At 41.3% G+C, this 22,989-nt stretch overlaps 1 protein-coding gene across 8 annotated transcripts in view; it reads left to right on the top strand.

Annotated features, from left to right (window-relative positions):
- Window positions 1–22,989, top strand: part of LOC109918601 (rho guanine nucleotide exchange factor 10-like protein) — a 184,708-nt gene that overhangs the window by 94,154 nt on the left and 67,565 nt on the right. For 3 of the 8 annotated variants that reach the window (XM_048615131.1, XM_048615133.1, XM_048615138.1), the window contains 3 exons: window positions 13,234–13,329; window positions 14,759–14,934; window positions 21,748–21,856. In XM_048615131.1, the coding sequence (XP_048471088.1) occupies window positions 13,234–13,329; window positions 14,759–14,934; window positions 21,748–21,856 (381 nt within the window). Of the gene's footprint in view, window positions 1–11,741; window positions 11,932–12,232; window positions 12,351–13,233; window positions 13,330–14,758; window positions 14,935–21,747; window positions 21,857–22,989 lie in introns of those variants that run through there. The other 5 variants (XM_048615132.1, XM_048615137.1, XM_048615134.1 and 2 more) reach the window with 4 other exon arrangements.

Below are 22,989 nucleotides of genomic sequence, written 5' to 3'. Positions count from 1 at the left end.
AGATTTTAATCAAATGTGTCAGTGGGCTGAGGAGTGGCAGATGGAGGTTAATTTGGATAAATTTGAGGTATTGCATTTTGGTAAAACAAACAAGGGGAAGACTTATACAATTAAAGGTAGGGCCTTGAGTAGTGTTGTAGAGCAGAGGGACCTAGGGGTTCAGGTACATAATTCTTTGAAGTTTGCGTCACATGTGGACAGAATGGTTAAAATGGTGTTTAACACGCTTGTTTAAAAGACATTTGGATAAGTACATGAATAAGAAAGGTTTGGAGGGATATGTGCCAGCAGCTGGGACTAGTTTAGTTTGGGATTATGGTTGGCATGGATTGTTTGGACCGAAGGGTCTGTTTCCGTGCTGTAAGAATCTATGACTGTTTGATAATTTTCCTTCCAATGTAATTGATTTGGACATAGATCATGACTTCTAGCTTTTTCCATTCTCCTCCCCCCCACTCCTTCTGTCTAGTACCCCCTTCTACCCTGTCCAAATTTTCTACACCCTCTGTGCTGCTGTTTATTCTGATAACAGGGAAGCACCACACCCAGTGTGACTTCTGATGATGGCCGCAGAAAGGCCTGTCTGTATCTTGATTATTGAAGCCACAATGGATATTTTCTCATCAACCTGTTCGGAAATGTTATTGGAGACCTCTGGAGTAGTTGGGACTTGAACTCAGGCCTTCTGATGCAGAGATAGCCTTCCTAAAGTTTACTGTTACATCCAGTACAGTCCTTCAGCTTGCCATGCTCCAGATTGCAGTCCTTTGAGATGTTGTTACCCTCTCTGGCATTCATTACTGAAAACGAGTTAGTGAGGTGTAATGCAGGGACTAAGTATAATGGCCATGGTAGCTGAAGTCGGAGTCCAAGAAACAGAAAAAATTGGAACATACCTATAAAACAGAAAACAGGATAAGAATTAAGGGAAGATTTCTCAGATTGGCAAGAATTGGGAAATGGAATCACTGGGATCCACACACTTTTGTTGAACTTGTACCTAATGGATTTCAACAGAGGAGTTAGAATATGTTAACAATTTATAGTCGGTGTGATGGCTACAGCTAATAATATGAAGGACTGCACCATAATCCAGAAAAACAAACAGACTTGAAGACTGGGAAATAAATTGAAATTAAAATTTATTTTGTCAAGTATGAGGAGGCTATTTATGTCTTTAGAAGGTAGAAAACTAAATAAGACTGAGGAGCAGAGCGATCTGGAAATATAAACACAAATATCTCTAAAAGTAGCAATGCAAGTTGATATAACTGTAAGGAATGCAATATAATTCATTTCTAGGGGATTAGCATACAAAAGCAGAGACAGTTCTACGTTTATATAGAGACTTGTTTAGAATGTGCTTGAAGTTCTGTATGCAGCTCTGAGCAAACGCAACAGTGAAGTATTGGAGATGGTGCAGACAAGATGTATAAGGATGAGACTAGAATTGTGAGGATGCAACAATGAAGAACAGTTGAGTAAACGGGCACTCCTTTCTCTCAGAAGGAGCAGGGGGAGAGGAGGCCTGATAGAATTTTAATTTTAAATTAAGAAAGGCTTTGATAGTACAGACATGGAAAAACTGTTTCCATTTGTGGCAGCCTAGAAGAAGTGGGCAGACATACAAATTAATCACCATCAGATCAAATAATAATTTCAGACAGCGCAAAATATGTAGAACACACTGTCACAGGAGTAATTGAGGCAGATGTATTATATCTAAGGGCAAATCAGCAATTACATGAACACTAGGATATGGGAACAGGGTGGGAAGAGGTTTTTAAAGTTGGTGAAGGCTTCTATAAAGCATAATCACTTTTGTTGGGTTGACTGGCCTGTTCCAAGTTGGAGTTTCTGTCAGTATGACTCTCAAGTGATGGTTATTCCAGACAACTGGTTTTGTATAAGTCTATTTTTATTTCAAAAATATAAGTTATTCATTAAATATATCTTTATATATACATATAGTCACAAATGCAGTTCGGTTCTGTACAGTGGCATGTCAAGGAAACAAATAAACATTGGAGTTTGACTCTATACAAACAAACCCAAAGCATCTCCTACTTGGTTAAGACTATATTTACATGTACTTGAGGCACCGAGAGAGTCTGATAACTGAAATGACCCAAACTAATGTATAAGTGTTACATAGCACAATTTAAGCTACCTTTGCAACAATTTGTACTTTGGTGCTAGGAGAGAGATCTGCAATAAATTTTGGTATTTTTTAGAGTGTAGGTGACAGAATCCAGTTGTAGTAATATTCTTTTAAAATTAAAACCCTCTTTCATTCTAAACTGTCCAGGAGATTCACAATTTTGAAGAGTGCCTTTCTCCTTGACACATCTCGAGATTATATCTGCATTGCGTCTCCTTTTTAATAGTTTCAACCAGAGTGCTCTTCTTATCATTTGAATGACGGTAATTAAGAAGATCCAGCTTAGATTTCCTGAAGGAAAATCATGTTTAACTATCTCACTAGAGTTTTTGAAGAGGTAACAAGGAGGGTTGCTCAGGGCAAAGCTGTTGATGCAGCGTTCATGGACTTTTAGAAGGCATTTGATACAGTGGTATACAACTGAACTGTGACCAAAGTTCGAGCTCATGGAATAAAAGGAACAGCGGAAACGTGGCAACAAAATTGTCTGAGTGACTGGAAACAGAGAACAGGGGTGAATGAATGCTTATTGGATGGCAAAGGTTTGTAGTGAAGTTCACCAAAGGTGAATGTTGAGACATTTTCATGCAGGAGCATAAATGGGAGTTTTAGGGTCTTTAATAGGGTAGATTTAATTGAGAATATAAAGGGACTTGATAGATCAAATAACTCTGACAAATATTATATTAATATTCTAGATCTTGGAGTGCCAGAGCAGAATTTCAACATTCACGAAACTTGAAAGTTCTGTGAACTGTGAGGAGAACAGTTTAGAACTGCAAAAGGACATAAACAAATTGGCAGAGTGGGTGGCCAGAAGTAGATGTAAATCATTGCAGAGAAATGTAAGATGATGCATTTTGCTAGAAAGAAAATGGACAGTGTATAAACTGAAGGGTACAATTCTAAAGTGCAGAATGAGCTGGGTGAATATATGCATAAAGCAATAAAGATGCCTGGATGGGTGGAGACAGCAGTAAATAAAGCATACAGCATCCTCAGCTTTATTAATAGAGGCTTAGCGTACAATAGCTAGATACTGCTGAACTTATGTAGGATACTAGTTTGGCCTCAGCTGGAGTATTGTGTTCAGTTCTGGGCACTGTACTTTAAGAACGATATGGAGGTTTTGCAGAGAGTATAAAAGAGCTTTACAAGAATGGCTTCAGGAATAAGGAATTTCAGTTATGAAGATTTATTGGAGAAGATGGGTCTGTTCTCCTTGGAGAAGAGCAGACTGAGAGAAGTATTTGAAATCATGATGGGTCTGGAGAGAGTAACTAGGGAGGAAATACTCCCACTTGTGAAAGGCTTGAAAATACGAGGCAGCAGATTTTAAGTGATTAGTAAAAGAACCAGAGGGATTTGGGAAAAAAACATTTTAATGCAGCGAGTGAGGCTCTGGAAAGCGCTGCCTGTAGGTGTGATAGAGACAAGCTCAATTGAGGCATTAAAAGGGAATGAGATGGCTATTTGAAAAGCAAGAATGTGCAGGGTTATGGGAGAAGGCAGGAGAGTGGCGCTGAATGATGAGATGGTCATTTGAAGAGTTGGTATAAACACAAGCCTCCTTCTGTGCTGTAACTACAGTGATTCTGCATAGGGTATGTGGAAGTAAGCTACAGTTCCCTCAATGGCACCAGGTTAAATATAAGATTGGAGTGCATTGATGAGATGAAAGGCGAACTTTTTGGATTAGCAAGATTGATGAAGGTCAGAGCTGGCTGTATCTTATATCGAATACTCCACAGGATTTAATGATTTTTCTTTAGCTGGCCAGGGCTGATTAAAAGAGACATGATGTAGATGAATAGTTTAGAATTTTGCAGAATTTTCATGCAGGTGCGTAAATAAGAGGTTTAGAGTCTTTAATAGGGTAGATTTAATTGAGAATATATAGGGACTTGATTGATAAAGTAACTCTCACATGCAGCACGTTTTCCAATATTGTTATGTACTGTTTCCCAAGTTGGGTAAGTGATGGCTACAGCTGAATGTTTAAATTCAACAAATTTTTCTGGGTTTGGTAAGGTGGACATTGCCTGACCTGATATTTCAAATGAACATTTAACTTCCAGGTATGGAATTTAATTGTGTTGATCGAAATAGGTTAATTTTCCTTTTCTATTGCTAAAATACACTTGGTTATAAGCCAACCCCATTGACAGCAGCTTCCAGGACATGAGATTTTTCTGTGTCTAGGCAATGGGTGAAGCCACAGTGTAGGGTATCACCAATGAAAAATGTAGATAGGAGAGAATCATAAAAGGATACAGCAGAGAACGAGGTTGTCCATTCCATTGTTCCAATGCTGCCACTTCAGTAGGGCTTTCTTCTTAAGAGCATACAAATTAATACTGTGCCTGAGCATGCTCTGCTCGCTATTCACTAGATCATCAGACTGGGAGTAATCCAAAGATTAGCACCTTTTGAGGTTCTCTTTATTTTAACTTCCTTCCCAGCTCCTCACTGCAGAGCCTCCAATGATGTTCCTTCCTTTGTTATTGATTTGGTTATGGACCACACCTTCTGGCTACCCCTAACTCCTCCCCTGCCACATGTTCCCCTCCAAAATTTTCTGTGATGCTTTATATTCTGCCATGAGAGAAGCATCACACCCAATGGGGAGAGGTAGTAGGAACTGCAGATGCTGGAGAATCTGAGATAACAAGGTGTAGAGCTGGATGAACACAGCAGGCCAAGCAGCATCAGAGGAGCAGAAAGACTGACGTTTTGGGCCGAGACCCTTCTTTAGAAATGGGGGAGGGGAAGGGAGTTCTGAAATAAATAGGGAGAGAGGGGGAGGCGGATAGAAGATGGATAGAGGAGAAGATAGGTGGAGAGGAGACAGACAGGTTAAAGAGGCGGGGATGGAGCCAGTAAAGGTGAGTGTAGGTGGGGAGGTAGGGAGGAGATAGGTCAGTCCAGGGAGGACGGACAGGTCAAGGGGGCGGGATGAGGTTAGTAGGTAGGAGATGGGGGTGGGGCTTGAGGTGGGAGGAGGGGATAGGTGTGAGGGAAGACAGGTTAGGGAGGCGGGACGAGCTGGGCTGGTTTTGGGATGCGGTAGGGGGAGGGGAGATTTTGAAGCTTGTGAAGACCACATTGATACCATTGGGCTGCAGGGTTCCCAAGCAGAATATGAGTTGCTGTTCCTGCAACCTTCAGGTAGCATCGTTGTGGCACTGCAGGAGGCCCAGGATGGACATGTCGTCTGAGGAATGGGAGGGGGAGTTGAAATGGTTCGCGACTGGGAGGTGCAGTTGTTTAGTGCGAACCTTCAAAATCTTCCCTCCCCCTACCGCATCCCAAAACCAGCCCAGCTCGTCCCCGCCTCCCTAACCTGTCTTCCCTCACACCTATCCCCTCCTCCCACCTCAAGCCCCACCCCCATCTCCTACCTACTAAACTCATCCCGCCCCCTTGACTTGTCCGTCCTCCCTGGACTGACCTATCTCCTCCCTACCTCCCCACCTACACTCACCTTTACTGGCTCCATCCCTGCCTCTTTGACGTGTCTGTCTCCTCTCCACCTATCTTCTCCTCTATCCATCTTCTATCCGCCTCCCCCTCTCTCCCTATTTATTTCAGAACCCCCTTCTCCTCCCCCTTTTCTGAAGAAGGGTCTAGGCCCAAAACGTCAGCCTTCCTGCTCCTGTGATGCTGCTTGGCCTGCTGTGTTCATCCAGCTCTACACCTTGTACACCCAGTGGGGACTCAGGTTGATTGTCGCAGAACTGCCCGTCCATACTCCTGATTATTGAAACTTCTTATAACCATTACAGTTTGTTATTCCCTCCAGTTCAGTCCCTTGTGTTGAGGCTGCCGTGCTCCAGATTGCACTCCTTTGAGATGCTAACACCTTCACCATAATTCAGTCCTGAAAACGAGTCAGTGAGTACTGCACTCCTTCAGAATTCTGCACTCCCTATACTGATGAATGACCATCTAACTAGTATCCTTATCTCTCCATGAGATGGTATGACCTCCCTGAGAACCTGCAGCCCAGGTCATTCTCAGCCTCTGTTTATGATTTGCAATGTTTCTGATTCCCTCACATTCTCACAGGACACAGGAATTTCAGGCAGCGCATTTCAGCTGATCGACAAATCTAATGTATTTCCTGCCTTTATATATGTAACATGTTATTCACTGGTTTTATCTATTTATTATCATGGAATTCCTTCGGTGTGGAGACAGGCCAATCGCCCCATTGAGGCCACACCAACCTCTGAAGAGCATCTCATCCAGACCCAACCATCCCTACCTTATCCTTGTAACCCTGCAAATCCCATGGGTAACCCACCCAGCCTGCACAATCCCAGACACTATAGGCAATTTAGCATGGCCAAACCACCTAGCCTGCACATCTTTGGATACAGGGAAAACATGCAAGTAGCACACAGATAGTCGCTTGAGGGTGGAATCGAACTGGGGTCCCTGGCGCTGTGAGGCAGCAGTACTAACCAGTGTTCCACTCTAGGTTTTGATTATGTATCTTACTTTGAAAAAAAGACATATATGCAGAATGCCCCAAATACTATTGAATCCAACAGAAAGACTACAAGTAAGTCAAATCATTAAACCTACTGTCATGCATCTACCATCCTCTATGTCTACGTATTGCAGATCCCTGTTTAATACAATTTTGGATTCCTCATGAACATATTAATTTGGAACAAGAGTAGGCCATTCAGCCCTTCCAACCTATGCCAGTTTCCAATAAAACGTTGGCTGATCTGACTGTTACCTCAACTGCGGCTACAAAAACAAGTCAGAAGCCAGGAATTCTGTGGCAAGTAACTCACTACCTGACTCCCAAAGTCAGTGCCCTACCATAAAGGCACAATTCAGGAGCATGATGGAACACTTCTACTTGACGTGATGGGTGCAGTCTTAACACTCCATCCAGGACAATCCTATTGATTTGTACTTTGATCACCATCCAAGCAGTTATTTCCTTCAACATTATTTAGAATCATGTCACCATCCCTTCATTGTCATTGTGTGCAAATCCTCACTTTCTGTCTAGGAGCACTGTGTGAATATCTGTACTAGTAGAACTGCAGGGGTTCAAAAAAGGCATTGCACCACCATCTTCTTGACAGCGATTAGGAATGGGCAATAATAATAATTTTAAAAATCCTAATACCTATCTGCAGTTCCATGTGTTCCACCCTCTCTGCTGGCTGTGGTGTTTTTCCCTGTTGTATTGGTTCCTTGAGCCTCCCACAACGCTGTCTGTCACTCTCGCCACATCCTGCATTATATTTGTGCAGTGTGGGTGATGAAATAAATCAAAGGAATAGCAGCTTTGGAGATGGTAGGGGGAAGGCTGTTATACATGATGAATTTGTATGGCCTGTTTGCTTTTGCCCTACTCCTATACAGAGACCCTGTAGGGCAACCATGATTACAGAACAGTAAATAAAATGCTGCCTTATGCCAGATCTTACGTGTTACCACTTAGTACATACATGTGACTTAGTGGAATTAGATTTTTCTCCTAACCTGTATCTCAGCTCCTGGGACTGCAAGACAGAAATATTTTTGTGTGATGATAAAAATGGAATTTTTGTTGATTAATATGTTTGAATTTTTTCTTCTTTAATATTTCACACAGTTAGCTCAGAGATAAGGAGGAAATTCTTCCCCGGGGGTTGAAAATCTGTGGAGTTCTTTATCACAGTGGGTTGTAGAAGCTGGTCATTAAGTCCATTCAAGGCTGAGATAGACAGATTTTTAATCAGGAAGGGAATCAAGAGTTAGTGGTTAAAGCAGGAAAGTGAAGTTGTGGATTATCGGATCAGTTGTAATCTCATTGAATGGTAAAGTAGACTCAGTGGGCTGAATGGCCTACTTGTATTTCTAGACCTAATGCTGTTATGGACTGTGGAGATACAATTCATGAAAAAAGAAAACTGTTGTCTTGTAACTAGACGTAGCCCTGATATGAAAGATTTTGAGATATTAATGTATACAAACTTATAAAGCTAGTTGGCTGAAAATTGACAAACTGCAATAAGACTTGAATTTTCCCATTTTCTGTTAAAGTGTTACATTGAATGAGATTTGCGGTGCCCAGTCTGTCATGGTTTACAGCTAATCTCAGCCTTAAATATACTCAGTGAGCCAGCCTCAAGAGCCCTCTGTGGTAAAGAATTCTATAGATTCACTACCTTCTAAGAGGAAACAATTTATCCTCATTTTTTTAAAATTCATTCATGGGATGAGGGTGTCACTAGCCAGGCAGCATTAATTGCCCATCCCTAATTGCCTAGAGGGTAGTTGAGAGTCAACCACATTGCTGTGGGTCTGGAGTCACATGTAGGCTAGACCAGGTAAGGATGACAGTTTCCTTCCCTAAGGGACATTAGTGAACCAGATGGGTTTTTCCCCAACAATCAGCAATGGATTCACAGTCATCATTAGATTCTTAATTCCAGTATTTATTGAATTCAAATTCCACCATCTGCTGGGGCAGGATTTGAACCTGGGTCCCCAGAACACTACCTGGGTCTCTGGATTAATAGTCCAGCAATAATACCATTAGGCCATCGCCGCCCCATCTCTGTCTTAAATGGGCAATCCCTTATTCTGACACTGTGGGACCTGCTGGTGTTCGCACCATTGGCATCATATTTAAAACTACTTCAGATGCTGCAAGGCAGGCACTGGCCCCCACAATGTGATAAAAACAAAAACAGACATCACTGGAGAAACTCAGCAGGTCTGGCAGCATCTGTGAAGAGGAAGCAGAGTTAATGTTTCAGGACTGAAACCTAACACTGCAATACTCGATTGAAATCATTGAGAACATTAGCCCAGAGGAAAGTATAGCTTGCTGCTCATTTGTGGACAGAGACGTGGAGGTGCTGGTGGATGGAGAGGAGGACAGTTCTTCCTTCCAACCTGAAAACAACAAATGCTGGAAGTCCCAGCGGATTCATTAGCATATATGGAGAGAAAGCAAGCTAATGTTTCAAGTTGAGGTGAGTCTTCCTCAGAGTTGATGTGAAGTGTGGAGGGAGCAGCATTTATGCTATAGCGGGGAGTGGAGTGCTGGGGGAGAAAGAATGTTGTTGGTGCAGATTGACTAATTGGAATGTGAACGTGACACATCAGTGGTGTGTCTAATTGCCAGGCTGGAAAGAGCAGACAGTGCCACTGGAGTGAAGGGGGAAAGGAGGGAGGACATAGTGACAGTGAATGTAACAAGTAAAGCTAAAAGAAAGGGAAGGAGTGGGGGTGGGTTCACAATCTGAAGATGTTGAACTCAATATTGAGCCCATCATGCTGAGACCAGACAAGTGGGCATGCGAGCAGGACACTGTGTTAAAAATGACCAATCTGGCCATGCGTGCGCACAGACTGAAGGTGTTCTGCAAAGCGGTCACCCAGTCTGCGTTTGGTTTCTCCAATGTAGAGCGTGCCGCATTGGTTCAAGCGAATTCAGATTGATCTGTTTGGGTATGTTGAACCCAAACATCTGACCTAGAGGTAGGGTCACTCCCACTACTCTATGAACCTGAAAAGTGTTTGGCTATGATTATTTACATTGCCGATATTTATTCATTCACAGGACGAGGGCGTTGCTGGCTAGGCAGCATTCATTGCCCATCCCTAATTGCCCAAAGGGCAGTTAAGAGTCAACCACATTGCAGTGGCTCCGGAGTCACATGTAGGCCAGACCAGGGGCAGGTAGTGCTGTAATGGTGCAGCTGTCTCCTACAGAACCATTTAGGATATCTCAGGTAGATTTGCAGATTTACTGCCACCAATCCTCCTTATTGGTATTAATCAAATTCCTGATACAAATTGGAGAACGGTGCCCATATAAAGTCTTGACAGGAGAGTGGTCCTGTCTTGATAAACAGTATGGGGTTGTTACAAAGAACTTAACAGTTACATTATATCTGAGTTACTTGATATTTTCTTGAGACATCAGGCTCCAATTAAAAGTACACACTCCTGTTAACCAAATGGACTTAGCACTAAGGACAAAAATTTAGAGAGACCCTAAAAACAAACAAATAGGAAAAGCACTTTCTATCCTAATAGGCAGAGCTTATCTCATGACATCAGTTAACCCTTTTGGGCACTAACTGTCTTGTATGACAAGTGAGTGGCTGGTATGCACAGGTTTGGAGAGAGATAACAATCAAAGCTGTTTACTTTATGTTGACTAGATGCCATAATCCCCCACGTGTCCTCTGTGTAACCTTCTAAATTTTAATTATTTTGCACACCTCTGTAACAGGAGGGAAGCTTGAACACAGGCCTCCTGGCTCAGAGGTAGGGACACCACCACTGAGTCACAAGAACACCAATCCACTAACTTTTTGAGAAGGAAATTGATTAATGCTTTGGTGAGGTGAAGTCAGGTTCAAATTGTTGAATGTTTTCATTTTACAGACATTAGTGAACATACAGACTAATTTGTGGCTAATCTTGACTTGCTTTGACCGATGTTCTCAATAAATAAGAAAAATGATGAACTGAGCTTGAGTGGCAATGCTTCTAATGGGTAGTCTCATAAAGGTCTCATCTCACAAATCAGGATAAGGTTTCCTCTGGGTCTGATTAACTCACAAGCCTTATCCAATTTTCTCACAGATCTTTCCAATTAACCTTGAGCCCATGGGTACAGGATTTTATCCACATGTTGCACTAATAACAGTGTACTAGCAAAGTTTTAGTAAGGACATAATTAATAAGCATTCATCTTTGGAGACTTTCATCCCTGGGCTTCCAATATATTTTCAAACATCATTCTATCCTGCTCAAATGTTTAAACTTGGAAATCATCTGGAATGTATTCAACACAAAAAAAGTGTTGCTACAACTTGCTTGACTTCTGCCTGAAATGCATGTGTAAGATGTCTCTCAGGCTGGGACTGAGTTCTACTTGTTTATTGCTCTCTCCATTATCTTGTGCAGTGGACACTTCAATCTGGGTGGGAATCACTTCCACACCCACCCTCCTTTCATCATCATCACAATAGAATCCCTACAGTGTGGAAACAGGCCATTTGGCCCATCCCAAACCTCCAAAGAGCACCCCACCCAGACCGACCTTATCCCTGCATTTTCCAGCCAAGACACAATGGGCAATTTAGCATAGCCAATCCACCCGACCTGCACATCCTTGCACTATGGGAGGAAACCCACACAGACACGGGGAGAATGTGCAAACTCCATATAGACAGATGCCTGAGGGTGGAATCAAACCCGGGTCCCTGGCACTGTGAGGCAGCAGTACTAACCACTGAGCTACTGTGCCACCCCTAACCTTTGAATAGCCCAGTCAACAAACCAGTAGAAGCCCAACACACTCTCCACTGCACCACAGAGCCTCACCCAACACCTCCTGACACTTCTTTACTTGCCTATACTTTCCACATCCCCCAAAAACTGCTTTGCCACTACTTCACCTCACTATCAGAAATCCTGAAGATTGGGAAACTGTCGTCCATGTGTTAGAGTGACATAATGATCATTGTTAAAAAGGCAGAAATCCTACCTCCTGACATCATAAAACAAATTGAAGTGGCTGGATTCTAGCCACTACTGACTTGAAGATTGATGCTAAATGATGCTCTTCAGCTGGGATTTATTTTGCTTAAAGTGCTCATTGTCTCAAAGCTGATTGCAGCTGAGTTCTTTCCAGATTTCATCCATTTTTCCCTCTTCCTGTGATATTTATTTTTTTTTAAGAAGAAGCTTTTCCTTGTTTGTGAGCATGAGGTGCCTTTGTTGTATCATGTCTGGTAATTTCCTCTTTTTAATTCTTTGTGAAGTGGTACCTATTTCCTTAATTACTTTTTAAAATCAATTCCTGGTGTTTTCCCTAGAAGGTTGATTTGGGCATAACCATTAGTCTTTTGGGTTCTTCTCAAATTTACTACTCAGAATAGATAGCTTCTCCTTGCTTTCCCTTCTCATGCATAGTTTTTTTTTAAAAATCTTTGCTTTTCATTTTTAAGTTATTGCTTTAAGTTGGGGGTTTACTTTCCCTCAGACTTCAATCCTTGAGGGGGAAAAATATTTAATCAGTTGCCTAATTGTGCCACTCAGTCTCTCTTTTCATGTGATTTGAATAAAAAGTGACTTTAAAGAAATTTGTTGTTCCCAAGCCAACTATCCATTGTACTTTTTGGTATCTTTGATCTTACAAAGTATTTTAAATGTAAGGATCTGCTGTTTTTATTCTCTATGGGGTCACATACTAGTTGTGAGTGAACTGCTCGCTTCCTTGTCTTTATCTTTGTGGGCAGGTTTCTAAAAATAGATTAGTAAGGCATTTTTTTTTCTCAAGCAAATGTTTGGTCCATCTGAAACAAATTTATGCTTAAAAAAAATGAAAACTTTTTGTGACTTGTATTCAGTGTTTATTATGTCAAAGCAAAATCTAGAGAGTACCATCTTCTTGGAAAGAATGTCCAGTTACTTATCTCTATTTGATATTCCCCACACTGCTTCATATAAAAAACAGATCAGGAATTTAGATCAAGAGGTAAGAGATAAATGTTGATAGTGAAAGAATGTTGAACAGGCTTGTGTGTATCATGAACTTATTGAGCTAAATTACTGTTTCACATGCAAATCTTGTTCAGTCATATATTTGGATAATGAATCCAAAATACCTTCTTTTTCCAATTCCCCTCAGAATAATAGCTTAGACTACAGCCAACCAGTGTCATTTATGCCAATTTGATCATTTTAGTGGATGCTTAACTGGAATTTTGGTTTGAGCTGGTGACTTACAGGCTCTCTGGTGTCTGAGGGCTCTTGTGGCGTAGTGGTAGTGTAGAGGAGACCTATCCCTTTCAGATGACATCTTTTGAATATGTTGATTAGAAAATATCTCCCCTAGTGTGGTGAGGTAGTCTTCTTAATATGTTGGATTTCTCTTGAGAAGGAGAGTCCTGAATGTTTCACAGATCCCAATTTGTTGCAGCTAAGTAAAAATTAATAAAGGTTTGATTGGATGCTCTAGCTTTAGAATGTATTACAATGCTACTCACCAATTTTAACTTTAAAAAAAATACTTATTCTCTATATTGCTCCAGCCCAGTCTGCCTCAGCCCAGCATAAATCACCAGATGTAGAAGATGATGTGATCTATGATGATGTCACAAATGAAGATCAGTTTGCCCATGAGCAGGGTAAGAGCGTTTCACTGCCAACCTGTCACCTGCCTAGTTCTTCTTCGCCGGCTTGTTTTCCTCATCTCCTGCAGCTCCAAATTCACACTGGCTTAGGATTCCATAGTCATTAGCCACACTCTACCACCCAACAGGCCATTTCCTTTGTCAGCCCAGGTAGATTGTGTTGGAAGACTGCTGTTCAGATCATAGCCAATTCTTTCCTCCATGGGGCATCTCCATTCATGTGGTACCAAACACAATGGGAATGGAGTCCAGGATGAGCATTCTGACAGATTTTTCTTCATTTCTTGTCTGCCTCGGCCTTATAGGGGAGTGAAAATGGAAACAATAGTCATGATTTTTCTTACTAAGATACTTAGCTTGATTTCCAGACCCGTTTTGGCAGGGTGGACTAGCACAGGATAGAGTCAACTGATGCTGCCGATTTCTGAGATGGGCTGGTTAAAAGGAAATCGTTGGTTCTGTGGGATGTAAAGGCTGTCAAACTCTCTGGTCCTCACCTGCCAGTTCCCCCCCACCCTCACACATGTCCAATGGTGCCTTATAGACTCCATACCAACTCAAAGTTCATGCTGGCACTATCTCAATGGCCACTGATACCCTTATCTCAACTTGTGTCTTTTCCGTGCTCATTGACCTAGCGCACAGTACGTGTAGGACCAGTGACTGTTGTAAGGGACTGTGAGGGAGGATAGGGGTGATGCTGTAGAGTTGGCACAAAAGGGACATATGAATGAGATCTCTTGAGTTTGCTTTTTTTAAAAGATTTCTGAATTCCAACTCTGATTTATGACTTCTCTGAGGTGAACTCCAGTCATGGGGAAGCTGGCTAGAACACATGAAAGTTGCAAGGAGCTAACAGATGCCAAAGCGGTCAGGTTGGGAGTGCAGGGTATGGGCTCATTACCTGCATTCTTATCCTGCGCCTCTGAAAATTGAGGGCAATGTGAATTCCAGAATTGGGTTCCACTCCCTGTTTTTAAATTACTTTGCACACTGAAAATGTTGAACTCTTTCATTTGAAGATGTCTGTATTCCAAGCAGGTTTGGGCACTTGTATCCACTCTCAACAGAAATGCTAAATGCATATTAATAACCATTGCTGTCAACATAGAGCAAACAAAACCTGTTTTTGTACAGTGCTCCCTTTATCTTGCATTTTCAATAGCTCATACAATTATTCTCTCAAAGCTCAGTCACTAATAGGGGTTGATATTTGTATCAAATCTATATCCTTGCTGTTCCTCTTGGTGTGCAGAATTAATTACTAAAATATAGCTGATTGAAATTCTACAAGGTCCCTGATAAACTCTTGGTGTTTAATTATTTTCATTCGAATTCCCGTAAGAGCTTATTGATATTGTCAAATCTTCCGTCTGTCAATCGGTGGAGTTGAAAATCTTCTTTGTAATTTCATTTCACGCAGTTCCCATGGAAGAATTGATCTACGATGATGTGAATCGGGAAGCAAGTTGTATCAGTCCAGCACAGCTAGAAGACGGTTGGAGTTCCAGTGAATTTGAGAGCTATGATGAACACTCAGATGAAGAAAATAAACCTGGAGGGGAACAGCAAAAATCCAGAGCTGTCCTTCAGCCAAAGGTGAAGGTCATGGTGATCAATGATGTTACCAAAAATTGCAATAGTCAACCAAATGATTGGTGAAGTCTGACTTTTGCAGGTGTAATTATATTTTTGTAGACCAGAAAGACAAATATTGCTCCCAGGATTGTGTTTACAGCCGTAAGGATGTTTGTTGTTCAGTGAAGCTTTCTTCCTGAGAAGTGACATGGGGTCATGTGGAAAGCTTGCAGAATATAAATCGGATATAATATGGCACCATCTGTGCAAATTTGGGTTGAACTAAAATACATTGCCACTGGAGGTGAAGGTAGTTTAGCTGGTGCAGACCTAGTAGCTTGTAAGTTCAGTGCAAGACATTTCTAGAATGAAGGATGTGATTCTTGGAAATTGTTGTTTTCCAATTAATGTAACTTTTATGGTGGAAATTTAAGTATCCAAAGTCCATTTGAGTTGGAAAACTGTGACAAAGAAAGCAGTATAAGTGCAAAGTGGCATTGGGGATTATGATTGCTGATTTAAACCAGAATAAGATGCATTGTCCCCAGAGGCCAAAGGACTTAGTGAGTTGGGATATGTGAGAGTTGGCTGGACAAAATGTTGTTAACTCCAGTAGCTAAAGAAGCTACTGGCTGAGTACAAAGGTGAGTGGTTATGATTTGTGTAGAGACTTTGAATTTCCCTGACTGTCTAAAAAGATCACATGACCAGATTTTAAAGTCTTTTAATGTAATAAACAAACTAAAAGCAATACTGGCATCAAGTGTTAATCAGCCTATACTTTAAACTTAAAAAAAAGTTTCATGTAACTTTCTACATGACTAACAGCCCAAGGCACTGTTATGTTTGGTTACTCTTAACTTTAGACTTGTTTCAAGAAAATAATTTCCCTCTCCTTTTTGGCCTGCTTTCTTTTTCTTAATCTAATTACCCCCAGTCTCACAATTGGCACAAATATACTTGCCATTGTTTATAGATGTCAACATCTTCCATCTTCCATCTTCTTCCCAGAACAAAAAAAACCCCTTTAACTTTCAACAACCAAGCCATGCAAGATTATTCTCAGACAGAACTCGTAACAGGACACCTTTCAGCCAGTAGGCCTTGGTTCAAGCCCCACCTACTTCTAAGTTGTCATAACACATCTGAACAGATTTTTAAAAATATAAATATCTTTTTATGTAAGGTTGTTAATGGGAAGCAAAGCTCCAGCTGTGAGGATACTTAAAGCTTTTAATCAGAAGGTCTGGGGGAAACAGTATAAGAAGCAAAGTAAATGGATTAGTTTTGTCAAAGTATCCAGAATGGTTAAGGAATACGACCACTTAAATTTGTGTGACTTGTTAGGAAATTCTATTTTTATGCTTTTCTGGTTGGATCTTTGGACAGGTTATATGGGTTCTAAGCTTGGAACATTTGTCTTGTCAACTCAAATTTAATGTTTTAACTTTTTCCATGGTTATTTTTCCAAAATAAAAGGCATATAAGAAATTCAAATGAACCTCTTGAAAATTTGGATTGATGAGTCAGTAAGTCATCAATGTGGTATTTCCTTTTATAAATGTATGTTCTGGAAATCTTAGGTTGAGAACCAAATAGCTTAACATCTGAGACAACAAGGTGCAGAGCTGGATGAACACAACAGGCCAAGCAGCAAAAAGGCTGACGTTTTGGGCCTAGACCCTTCATCAGAAATGGGGGAGGGGAAGGGGATTCTGAAATAAATAGGGAGAGAGGGGGAGGCAGGTAGAAGATGGATAAAGGAGAAGATAGGTGGAGAGGAGACATACAAGGTCAAAGAGGCAGGGTTGGAGCCAGTAAAGGTGAATGTAGGTGGGGAGTTAGGGAGGGGATAGGTCGGTCCAGGGAGGACGGACAGGTCAAGGAGGCGGGATGAGGTTAGTGGGTAGGAGATGGGGGTGGGGCTTGAGGTGGGAGGAATGGTTAGGGAGGCGGGGACGAGCTGGGCTGGTTTTGGGATACGGTCGGGGGAGGGGAGATTTTGAAGCTTGTGAAGTCCACATTGATACCCTTGGGCTGCAGGGTTCCCAAGCGGAATGTGAAATGCTGTTCCTGCAGCTTTCGGGTGGCATCATTGTGGCAATGCAAGAGGCCCAGGATAGACATGTCGTCCAAGGAGTGGGAGGGGGAGTTGAAATGGTTCGCGACTGGGAAGTGTAGTTGTTTGTTTGAAACACTATAGACATTTTTCCCCATGCTAAAGGTATTAAACAAATGCAGGTTGTTGTTGAAAGGTGGCAATAAATGGAAAGCATAATAGCAAAGGAAGAGAATGTGATTTTTAATAGGGTTGCATGGAATCAGTACTTGGTCGGGACGGGGTCTTGGTTGTTCTCCGTACATATTGTAACTGAGTTTGGATGTGGCTACCAAATATAAAGTTTCTAAGTTTGTTAATGACATTCAACTAGATGGAATGCATGCTTCAACTGGATTTTGACAGACTTGGTGAATGGCTGATAGAATATAATATGGAAAACTGAGAGGCTTTCTTCTATTGTGGAAGAATAGATCAGAAGAGCATTTCCGAAATGGTAGAAGTGTGTATGTGGGAATGAATTTGTACATCCTTGTCAATAAGTTATTGAAGGCTAGCATACAGGTGCAGCAAGAATTAGGAAGGCCAATGGAATGTTAGCCTTTATTGCAGAAGTAGTTGAGACATTTTCTAATCAATCTGTTCAGGGATGTTATTATGCAGCTCTTGTGCAAGTGGGACTTCAACTCGGGTCTCCAGGCTCAAAGGTAGTGCTGCTGCCGCTGTGCCACAAAAGCCCTACAGGAATAGTGAAATCTGGCTTCAATTACATATAACTTTGATTAGGCCACACCAGGAGTACCGGGTGTGGTTTTGGTCCCCTTACCTCAGGAAGAGAGTAGAGCAAAGACATGTCCATGGGATTGTGGGACAGTCTTATGAGGTGTGTTTGGGTAAACTGGGCCTGTATTTTCTAGAGTTTCAAGAATGAGAGGTGATTTCATTGAAATTTACAAATATTTAAAAGGAAAGACAGGGTAGATGCAGGTAAGATGTTTCCCCTGACTGGGGAGTCCAGGACCTGGCGCACAACTTCAAATTAGGGGGAAATCACTTACAGCTGAGATGAGAAGTTTTTTACTTGAGGGTTGTGAATCTTTGGAATTCTCTATCACAGAGGGCTGTGGGAGCTCAACCTTTTCATTATGTTTGAAGTAGATTGATTGACATTTAGTAAAGGGTTATAGGGTTAATGTGAGGGAAAAAAAAAAAGCGATGTGGATGGTCAGCTATGATCATATTGAATGGTGGAGCAGGCTCGACGTGCTCCAATGTTCCTATTGAAGCACAAGGGGTCAAATCAAGAAATTTAATGAATTGACTTGCATTTATTTTCCTATATCACTTGCTCTCTCTGTGGGTGAATAAAAACCAGCAAAGTTTCTGGGGATGTGTGAGATGTTTTCCATAATACATTGAAATATGTTTGATCTCATGGAGACATTAAAATGGGAAGTGATTTTCAGGAGGAAATGTTCAAATCCAATAATGTATATCCCAAATGTACAAGGTCATTGGTGAGAAGGGTAAAGAATTAAAATATATTTGTACAATACAATGCACATAGCACCAACCGCACCACTCCCCATCGCCCCCCCAACCCCACCCAACCCCACCTTAGGACTGGGCCTTTGTCAGGCCATAGGAGCTCATATACGTTCAAAGCACAAACACTTTTATATTTCACGGTTGAACAAAGACATCACATTGATGTACAAGTTGCATGCCTAATAGATAATTTTCCATTTGGACACTAGGAAAAGGATTTAAGATAGTCACACTGGAAAAACCATATCAGAAAATGATATGAGTAAAGACTATGCAGAGCCACTTGATCATACCTTCCCAAAGCGGGTGTTGGGACCCCAAAGGAGTTGATATTTTGGAGTACCACACTCTGAGACAGCAATGGACATCACCTTGGAACTCTAACCAAATTATAACAGCTATACTCCTCTAATAGGCCTGTGGTCTCCCACACCACTTCCCACCAGCCCCCAATAACCCACTGAAGATTTGCAACAACTTTCAGATCTTGAAACTGGGTCACACTGGGGGGGGGAAAAAGTTTAGGAAGCACTGCATTAGATGTCACTAAAGGGAAAATTGAAATCATTGCAGGTTCTGAGGTGGTCTGCTAGACTAGTGCGTACAACCTGTATTTAAAATGTACTTTTTAAAAAAATAGTCTGTGACCCACGAAAGGTCGAGGTGCTAAAGTTAATTAAGCCAAACTGAAGCAGTTGGCTACAAATTGAGATCAGTGTAGGAACCTGTGGCTCAGGGAAGGTGATTGTCCAGTGGTATTTTCATTAGTCTATTAATCCAGAGACCCAGGTAAAGCTCTGGGGACCTTGGTTTGAATCCTGTCACAGCAAATGGTGGAATTTGAATACAATAAAAATCTGGAATTAAGAGTCTCGTGATGACTGTGTAACTGCTGTCGATTGTTGGAAAATCCCATCTGGTTCTCTAATGTCCTTACTGGTATCCTTACCTGGTCTGGCCTATATACATGACTCCAGACTCTCTGTAACGTGGTTTACGTTTATTTCGTCTCTGGGCAATTAGGGATGGACGGTGATGATATAAACAGCACCATCCGCATTGCATGAACAAATCTAAAAAAATAGTTTGAGGTTCTGACTTGCATGGTTTTCTAAGAAGTTAGTAATGTAGTTGCCAGTGTACAAGTTTGGACCAGAAATGGTTGAATCTAGTCATTAAAATACCATTTGTTTATGTATGGTGTATTTTATTTTGCTTGGGTAACATGTTTGTATCTTTTGACATTTGGACTTGGAACTGCTTCCTCTTGATATCACTGGGTATCTGGTTTTGCTGAATAGGGCACACTGCTTGCTTCGACTGTGCTTATTCCTACTCTTGCACTAAATGCTGCCAATGTGAAGATATCCGTTCTTGCTGCAGATGTTGGTATGCTCAAAGGAGACCTTTATTAATCTTTTGTGAAATTGTAAAGCCCATAGGATTAGCACCTGACCTCCAACATTAACCTCATTTCTTGTCTGCAGTGCTTGTATCTTTTTCTAGTGGCAGTAATGGACTTTTCATTAAATGTTAACGGGCATAGTATCTTTTCAGGCTACGTCACTAACTCTCATGCACTTCTATTCCTCCGCCACCCATCTTTATCTCTCTTTCTTGTGCTTGTCCCTCTTTTCCTGGTTGCTGCTCAGCTTTCCCCGGATCTCAGTAGACTGAAGGAAAAGTACACCAGGACTAAGAGAGAATTCCTGGCCATGAAAGTCAGGGGCAGAGACGTACAGCAGCTGAAACAGCGATATGACTGCAAGGTACCTTTCTCCTTCTCCTCAGATTAGAGAACTCCAGTGGCACTAATACCACCAGGGAGTAAAATTTTTATATTGCGTTAAAAGACAGAAAGTGGGTTGAGTCTACCCAAATTTTAAGGGCATGGCCAGACGTAGGAAGTGACCCCAATCTCAGTGAAGTCACAGGATGGCAGGATTGAGATCAGACACCATTGCAACAGTGTAATTTTCTGAGGTTGGAGACGAGATGTATTGTTAGGATTAAGCACAGACAGAAAGCTTTAGTCTCTATCTGTCTCTTCAATTCTTACCCTGCAAGTGCTTGAGCTAATACTGGGCTCCTCAAGTGAGCAATGTTCCACTTCCCAACCCTACTATTCCTCACTTTGCCAATCTTGAAAAATCCAGGATTGTAAACAAATTCATTTACGTTACACAAAATACTTTATCAGATACTACATTTTTTTTAAAAAAGTGCACTGTCTGATGCCTCACAACACTGCTTTCATTCTTTAAGCTTCCACATTGCAGAAACACCTTTTTGAAGTGAAAATGAACATCGGCAAGACTCGACCTAGAATGCGATGTTCAGTTTTGGTCTCCAGCCTCAAGTAGAGTTAGACTTGCATTGGAAACAGTTTAGAAAAGGTTCTCTAAGCTGATTCCAGTGAAGAGGTTATAAGGCAAGGTTTAGCAGGATGGACCTTTTCCACATTGAAGTTTCAAAGAAGTTTTTCTTTAACATATAGGATCTTGAGAGAGTTTCACAGGCTAGATCTGGCAGTGGATAGGGTGTTCCAGAACTAAGAATAAAAACAAAGGCTTTTATGACAACCTTAGGAGGAATTTCTTCTCTGGGATTTCTCTACCCCAGAAAGCTCGAGGCTGAGTTATTGAATATATTCAAGGCTTTGTGGAGAGGTTTTTGATGTTCAAGGTTGGGGTAGGCAGGAAAAGTGGAGTTAAAGCCGTGATCTTATTGAATATCAAAACAGATTTGACGGCCCAAATTACCTATGTCCTCCTCCCATGTCTTATGGGCTCACGGGAGTGATTGCTCGAATTCCATAACTTACTGAAGTTAATCAATCAATGGTGTAAACTATTTGATTTCTAACGATGAGTGAAGAACATATTAAGAACTTGCATGTCAAACTTCAGAGAAACAAGTCAAAGAAGGTGCAAGGAACATAACAGCTTCAATAACAGAAAACTGTGCAGGTGATCATTTTGAAGCTCAATGTTTTTCTGGATTCTGGACCTTGATGTGAATCTTTTCTAAAAAAAAAATACTTTATTGCTGGAAAGATATCTGCTTGAAGTTTGCTTTTATTTTGAAAGAACAGCTACCTGGAGGAGTGGTCCCTCCAGATATTGGTAACCTCAGTTTGATTAGTATCGCTGGTATAAAGCTAGTAGCTCTAGGATGCCAGCTCTGTTGTGCATGCATTTTAACTGTCATGTTATTCCATTGCCCAGATGCAGCAGCTAATGAAGGCAGCAAGAAATGGGACAAAGGATGGATTGGAGAAAACAAAAAATGCAGTAATGCGTAAAGTGTCATTCCTTCAAAAGAGAGAGCCTCAAGGTATTGGCATTAGTTTGAATTGCGTTATGGGTTCTTTAATCATAATTGATGTCATTACTTTGGAACTTTGTATGGAAATACAACACTTCTTTCTTGTGACTTCTTAGACTTTATAAAGGTATCTTTTCTGTTGTTTTACATTTTGTTATCACATACAAGCTGTAGGCTGCAATGGACCTCTGACTGTGTTTACAAATGAACCATACTTAGCCATTAATGGAAATTTAGCACCCTGTCAAATAGGGAAGATGGGTTAGGATTTTCGTGATGCTTTAGCAAATGTTTAAAATATGAAAGAACATTTGTTCTAATAAACTCACCCCCTGTTACTTTTGTCTTGGTCTGATCTTTCAGTCTTATCAACGTATCGTCCGACCTCCTCCTCCTCCTCTTGACATTTTGCTGATTGTTTCCTCATAGGCTGTCATTTGTCTTCTCTGCCAACTTGCCTACTGCTCTGGTAACATGACCTTCATAATCCTTTTCACCGCCCTGTTACTGATGTTTAAAGGCACCACAATTATCAGCAGCAATCCCACCACATTAGGAAAGCTGGAGATTTTCCCCAGGGAAGCATTTGGAATGTGCACAGAGGGGGTTGATTTCAGAGCAATGTGAAATTAACAGAATACAGTCATGGTGATGTGAGCAACATTCACAAATAGTATTGGGAAGTCTGGGTTTGAGAATTCGAAAGGTTTTTAATTGCTATTGAGGGAGACTTTAGGCAAAATTCCAGGGAGTGATAACGGAGATCATTTAGACCTGACTAACTTCATGTGTTTGCAAGGTGTTCATCCGGCCATCTTTTTGTATGCTGGAAAGAAATTTTAGTTGCCAGTCACAGCATTTAACTAGGAAGTGATTGTAGAGTTTTTCCTGCACTATGCTACCAGTTAGCTCAGTTGAATATTATGAAGCCTGTTTGCATGTAAAATATATGGTTAATTGAGTAAAAGCTGGAGTGTAGGGGATATACAGCTCATTGTGATGCTCTTCACGACTAAGTAAGCTTACGACACTTGGGGTGAAATTGGTCTTGGCTGGTGGTGCCAAGCACCTGTTTCTATATCAGGCTCTGGGTAGAAAAGAGCATTGAGCAGGTTATAACATTGTCTGGTGATGTACGATAA

This window comes from Rhincodon typus, chromosome 31 (genome assembly GCF_021869965.1).
Source record: "Rhincodon typus isolate 14 chromosome 31, sRhiTyp1.1, whole genome shotgun sequence".
NCBI classification, from domain to species: Eukaryota; Metazoa; Chordata; class Chondrichthyes; order Orectolobiformes; family Rhincodontidae; genus Rhincodon; species Rhincodon typus.
The sequence above is the reverse complement of the archived record's forward strand: the minus strand, read 5'-3'. Positions and strand labels throughout refer to the sequence as shown.